Source organism: Cyprinodon variegatus, unplaced genomic scaffold (assembly GCF_000732505.1).
Source record: "Cyprinodon variegatus isolate N-32 unplaced genomic scaffold, C_variegatus-1.0 Scaffold20, whole genome shotgun sequence".
In the NCBI taxonomy this organism is placed as follows: domain Eukaryota; kingdom Metazoa; phylum Chordata; class Actinopteri; order Cyprinodontiformes; family Cyprinodontidae; genus Cyprinodon; species Cyprinodon variegatus.
Window position 1 is genome coordinate 1,229,634 of NW_015150473.1, and position 6,151 is coordinate 1,235,784.

Consider the following 6,151-nt stretch of genomic DNA (forward strand, 5'->3'; position numbering starts at 1 on the left):
TTGGATATTTTGAACTTAAACGGTTAAAAAACCCAAAAAATTGTGTTTGCAAAATTATTCAGCCACCTTGAGTTAATACACTGTAGTTGGCTCCCTCCATCTTCCCATTACCTTTAACTATCCTCCCAGTCCCCGCTGGAGAAAAGCAGGCTCAAACCATGATGCTGCCACCACCATGTTTATTAGCGGGGATGGTGTGTTCAGGGTGATGAACTGTGTTTGTTTTTATGCCAAACATAACATTTTGTATTGTTGCCAACAAGTTTGATTTTGGTTTCATCTGACCAGAACACCTTCTTCCACGTGTGTGCAGTATTTCCAGGTGGCCTGTGGCAAACTTTAAACAATACTTTTTATGGATATCTTTGAATAAAGACTTTCTTCCATAACGGCCAGATTTGGGCAGTATATGACCGATTGTTGTCCAATGGACAAACTCTCCCACCTGTATCAGCATTTTTAAAACTAGTATCACAGCTGTCCACATCCTTCTATGAAAACAAGAAACTCTTAATATTTAAAAAGACACTTTGTTCCAAGCCATTGGAACTCCAGTTATAACATAATTGAAAGATTACTTGACCACCAAACAGCCATATATTCTGCAATAAAAAAAGAACAAATTCTAAAGAACAAAGACAATTACACCCTCAATGTAGAGGAAGTGGCTATGGTAGAGGAAATGATTAAGGTTCTTAAGCATCTAAAAAACTATCACAACTTTGATGGGTATAAAAACAAGAGCTTTTGTGGGAATGATATTCTCCCTGAAAGCCTCTGTTCTCAACTCTATGGGCCGAAACAAGAGGACCATCCAGTAGTGAGAGAGGTCAAGTTTGGGGGTCACAAAAATCATGTGGAGGATACTCAATGTGGCATGACTTTTTTGAATAAATGCACAGTTCTGGAAGCTAGATTTAAATGTCAATCATGATAAGTGAAAGAGGGCATTTAATGACTTCTTCAGTTTAATGAACAGGAATTTTCGCGAATCTTTTAAAAGACCCATCCTCTCAACTTAAAAAAAAAAATGCACATGCACAACCCTGTACTCGCTCCCAAGAGGGAACGCTTATTAAACATGTGCAAGAGCTTGCACAAGCCCATTTCTCCTCGTGCACGCTCTGTTTAAAAGTTGCTGTTTGCATTGCTCATACAAGCTTACTTTCCGAAAGAAGATTTGCACTTTTTCTATGTCACACTCACCAACAATAACTGAAAATGGGGACGAGCACGTAGGACGGCCTTACGTAAACATATCACCAGAGTGATTAACAATTAGAAGGACCACTTATTTTGATGATCAACCTGGATAAAGAACATCCTCCACTATACCTTTAACAGAAATGGTTCGTATTATTATTATGATCTAATTGACTTTTATTTTGAAATTACAGTCTTATAAACTAAATGTCTTTACCCCTTTGTGGTATGTGCAGTCTGAGGATTTCACCAAGACATCAACTGAGTCCTCTTTATCTTCAGGGAAATCATCCATCATATCACCTCCAGCTAAGGGGTCTGTATTGACTGAACTCTTGGGTGAACTTTTCCAAGAACAGATGGGAAGTAGTAAGTCCCTTTTGGAGCAGGTCCAAGAAGAGGTTCATAAGTACAGAGCTTCAGGGTGCACCTCTGTTTCTCTTTAGTGGAAAGGCAATAAGGCCACATACAGATACACTGCAAAATTATCAAAACACGCCCAACACTCTGCTATGCTGCCTCGGTTGCTAATGACCAGGTTTTGGAGGCAAACATAAAACATCATTAGTTAGTACAAGGTTTGCTGCAGCTTATTGTTCTGTTCCAGACCGTTATTTTATCCTATTAAGATTTTTTTTTGTTATTGTTAGTATAATTTATTTACTGTAGAGTGTCATTTATTTAAAATACCACCTAAACTGGTTGCTTTTACTTATTTTTAATTAATGTTATATTGTGTACTGTGCATTTTTCCAAAATAAGCATTTTTTAAAGATTTTAAATTGGCCTTTTGTACTGAAAATAACAGAACTGAACCCTCATTTAAACGGAACCTAGGTAAAATGTGATTTTAGCATACCTTTACACCTATCGCTCTCTCTCTGTATATATATTAACAAGAAAAACAGAAAGAAAGAGGACAATTTTCATCCATTTTGAGACAGTTTATTCTTTTATATAAAGATGTGTAATGTTTGACTTGACTTTGATCAAATCTGAAATTCCTAATAAAGTGTGCTGTAACTAAAACTGGTCCATCACTTCAGCGGCATTTATGGCATTAAAATGCATGACCGGTCAAATTGGTTTGAGCACTCTAATACAACCATGCCATGGATATCTAATGTGCTCACCCAAAAGCTACCATACATTTAATAAAATAGGAAAAATGCAGCAGTTAAGCGCTGTGTGTACATTATGTTTGCATTAAAAAAAAACTCTCAGCTCATATAGAGGATCTTAAATCAGATTAGAATTTTTTTTTTTGACAGTGCGATTTTGTCTCCTTTCCCTCTGCTTATAACTTTTATAACTTTTAAAGTTATAAGCATAAAATATTTGATAAATTGTTGAAATAGTATTATTAAATAAAGACATATAACACAAAAAAGACATTTAAAAACAGGGTTTTCCTTGACATCTTGAGAAGAAGTGTTAGTATAGTAACTACCCCTTTGGAATAATCTAATATTCAGCGCTGTAAATGAGTCACAGCCAAGCACAAGACCCTTGTAAAACAGGGATAGTCTTGAAAAAAGCAAATAATTGTTACTGTTTCACAATGTAACTGTATGAATAATCTAAAACCTAAATTCATAAAATATTAGAATGAAGTCATACATAACATGTGTGATTCATTTAAATATAGATGCAAAAACTCCTCAAGAGTACAGAACATGCACTAACTAACTTTATTAGTAAGCTACTAGTGCATACCAGGCTAAGGAGTGAGGGATAGAGCAGAAAAATGGGGAGGTTCGACTTTCCAACTAAAATGGGCAAGTCTGGGCCCCCTTAGGCAATGTTGAGGGACTATGATTCAATGGAAGTGAAAGGGGAGGCGGAGGGTGTGATGATTCAACATGTTTTTGTAATGGAGTTGAGTTCTTCTGTATTGTGGCTTGGTATATTCCTAGTAGCAGTTTTGCGAAGTCATTCTCTCATAATCTTTTAATTATTTCATATTTTTGATTCTGAAATGCTTGTTGCATAGATTATTCTTCCTTCAAAATTTGTTTCATAAAATCAGATACATCTAGCACGTCAATATGCACTGCATAAACAGCATGACTGCCTGGTCGAATTAACATAATTCACTGTTGGCAAGGCAAGGGAAATGTGAAAAAGTGCTATCATATTATCAGCCAGCCAACCAGTAGCAACAAGAATGAGAATGCTGCAAAACTATGCACTACCAATGAAAATGAAAAAAACAACAACAAAAAAATAGACAAGGGTACCCTTCTCTGCAAAAAAATAGAAAATCTAAATAAGTAATTTTCGTTTAAATTAAGTGCATTTTGTCTTGAATTGAGCAGGTAACTGAGACACTTTGCCAATGGAACAAGACAACTTACATTAAAAATAAGAAAAAAATAATAGCATTTTCTTATTTCGAGTGCATAATATCTAATCATCTTATTTTAAGAGTAAAAGTACTAATTCCATGGGCAGATCATCTTATTAACTTGCTCAAATTAAGGGTAAATACACTTAATTTAAGACATTTTCACCTATCTATGGATCAATGCAGTGATAATACCCATTCCACCTGTATCTTAGTAAGAGGGCGTTAAACCAAAGCTTTTCAGATCTTTGGTTGTCCCAATATTCACAGGCAACACATTATTTATCAGATCCTTAGATAATGATAGCAAAGGCGTAGCCAGAAAATCTTTATAAGGGTGGCCAGGCAATAACCAGTGTACACTGAGGGGCGGCCGAAAGTAGATAGGCACCAAAACTTCATGGTCAATCTACACTGTTCCAACAGGAAAATTAACGAGCAAAACATCAATATTTTCTAAATAAAGACAAACTATACTTTACCACAGCCTTTGCTAACAAATAGACGCATATATTCAATCATCTGTGCTTTCTAGATAAAAGGTAAAGTGGATAAAATTCTTTTAGGTTTGAGTTTTGGGTGAACATCTTTTCCGTCGTCATTACTTACCTACTTTTATCCGTAATCATTCTGCATAAAATTGACATTAACAAGCACTAATATCTACATAAAATGATTATTTAATATGTTTTATTAAAATAGTTGTTTATCTATGATTTCACTGAAGACTCCTTGCAGAGGCAGATTTTCTCTTTACCCCATAAAACACAAAATCTATTTCTGAAAAAAGCATGAATTCTGTACTTATCATCTTTAATGTTAGTTAACCGCAGTGAGTATTACTGTTGCCACATCTGTATTAGAGGGTAATAAATGGTAGGGGTGGCCAGTGATTGGGTAAGGGTGGCCATGGCCACCCCTGGCCCCCCATCTAGCTTCGCCCCTGAGTCATCACACACATTTAATGTTCCTGAAGTCTAACCAGATATTTGCTACAAACCTGCAAACAGCAACCCAGAGTAGAAAGCAATTAGGCCTAATTGTTTTATCAGTTGAATTGGATGCTCTGCACACATGCCTCACTTTTAGGTCAAGTTGAAGGTAAATAAAAACAAAGTTGACTTTTGGAGAAATCCCCCTCAATGCAGAACTTCAAAAAGTAATGAAAGCATCTTCAGTCTGTTGTTTTTGTTTGTTGGTTTGTTTGTTTGTTTGTTTGTTTTTCTTGATGCAAACTCTTTTACACAAAGCAAATGTTGCAAATATTCTAGGGGTGAAGGGGTCAACCATGTTCTTACCCTGTTATTCCTATCGGTTTCCTTCACCTCCTCCTCCTTGACACCGTGTCGTATCATTATCCGGACAATCGCCGCGTTGTTAGTGCAGCACGCCTTGAAAAAGGAAAGCGGCTCCGGGCTCTCAGGAGACGGGGTTCGCTCCGAGTCCGCGAACACGTCGTCCGGCGGATAGAACGAGTCGTCCGACGCGATGCTGCGACAGTCATCCAAGTCCTCAAAGTCAACCTCCTCGAACTCATCGCTGTCTTCCTCGCTCCCCTCGTCGTCTTCCCCGTCCTCCTCGCAGGACCCCAGGTAGTCATCCTCGGAGTTGGACAGAGGCTCCTCGGTTATAGTCGGCTGGACGTGAGCGACTTTGTTCTGCAGCTGTTTGACGCGGAGCGACTGCGCGCCTCCTCCATCCCTGTCCTCCGTGATCAGCACCATCTAACTAACCACCGAGTCCAGGACGCAGTCCGAGGGGTGGAGTGCAGGCTGGCACACGGTTAGAGGGCATAACAAAAAGTCGCTTATATCGCCCAAATACAGCCAAAATACACAAACTAATAAATCTTAGCTTTTCTCTAGTTTACATTTAATAAATAGAAAAGTTGCGCCTTGACTGAACCAAACCGTTAATGAGAGGAGTTGATGTTGCGGTTGCATAGATGGTGCTTAATGTCCCTCGAAGTTCGATTTCCTGTCTCTCGTCCTGAAAGTGAAAGCACGCTTTATCACAACTTATGTGTCTGGAGCAAACAGATGACTGAATAAGATCTTGGTGGGGTTTTTTTGTTTTAAAAGCCCCGTTTTAACAGAAACTAAAAGTACAGAGCACAAGTCCCGTGCAGGGCGGAGAAAACCGCGAGCTTGTTAACCCATAGTCCCCTAATCCGATTAGACGCAACTAGGACCTCTGTGTGTGTGTATGTGGAGTATGTGTCTTCTAGTAAAAGATAATTCGGCTGGACCCAAGCAACCCTGCTGTCATGCATGGATATTTTTAGAGAACACCAGTCCGAACAACAGTGTCGTTTTTTTTTATACGGAAGAGGATTAGGGCCACTGAAGAAACAATAAAAGTTAACTGATTTTTAAATTTTATCTCAGTATAATATGAGAAAAAAAGTCAGAATTGTGAGAAAAAGTGATAATCCTGAGATTAAAGTCAGAATTGTGAGATTAAGGTCAGAAATCTGATATTAAAGTCAGAATTGTGAGAAAAAGTGATAATCCTGAGATTAAAGTCAGAATTGTGAGATTAAGGTCAGAAATCTGATATTAAAGTCAGAATTGTGAGAAAAAGTGATAATCCTGAGATTAA

The 6,151-nt window shown here is 37.8% G+C and overlaps 1 protein-coding gene across 1 annotated transcript in view; it reads right to left on the reverse strand.

Moving 5' to 3' along the window:
- LOC107094042 (ankyrin repeat domain-containing protein 33B-like) overlaps positions 1-5,693 on the reverse strand; it is a 32,811-nt gene extending 27,118 nt beyond the window's left edge. Inside the window, exon 1 of the mRNA XM_015389444.1 lies at positions 4,849-5,693. Within this exon, the coding sequence (XP_015244930.1) occupies positions 4,849-5,274 (426 nt within the window). The 5' untranslated portion in view covers positions 5,275-5,693. The remainder of the gene's footprint in view (positions 1-4,848) is intronic.
- Between the last annotated feature and the right edge of the window lie 458 nt (positions 5,694-6,151).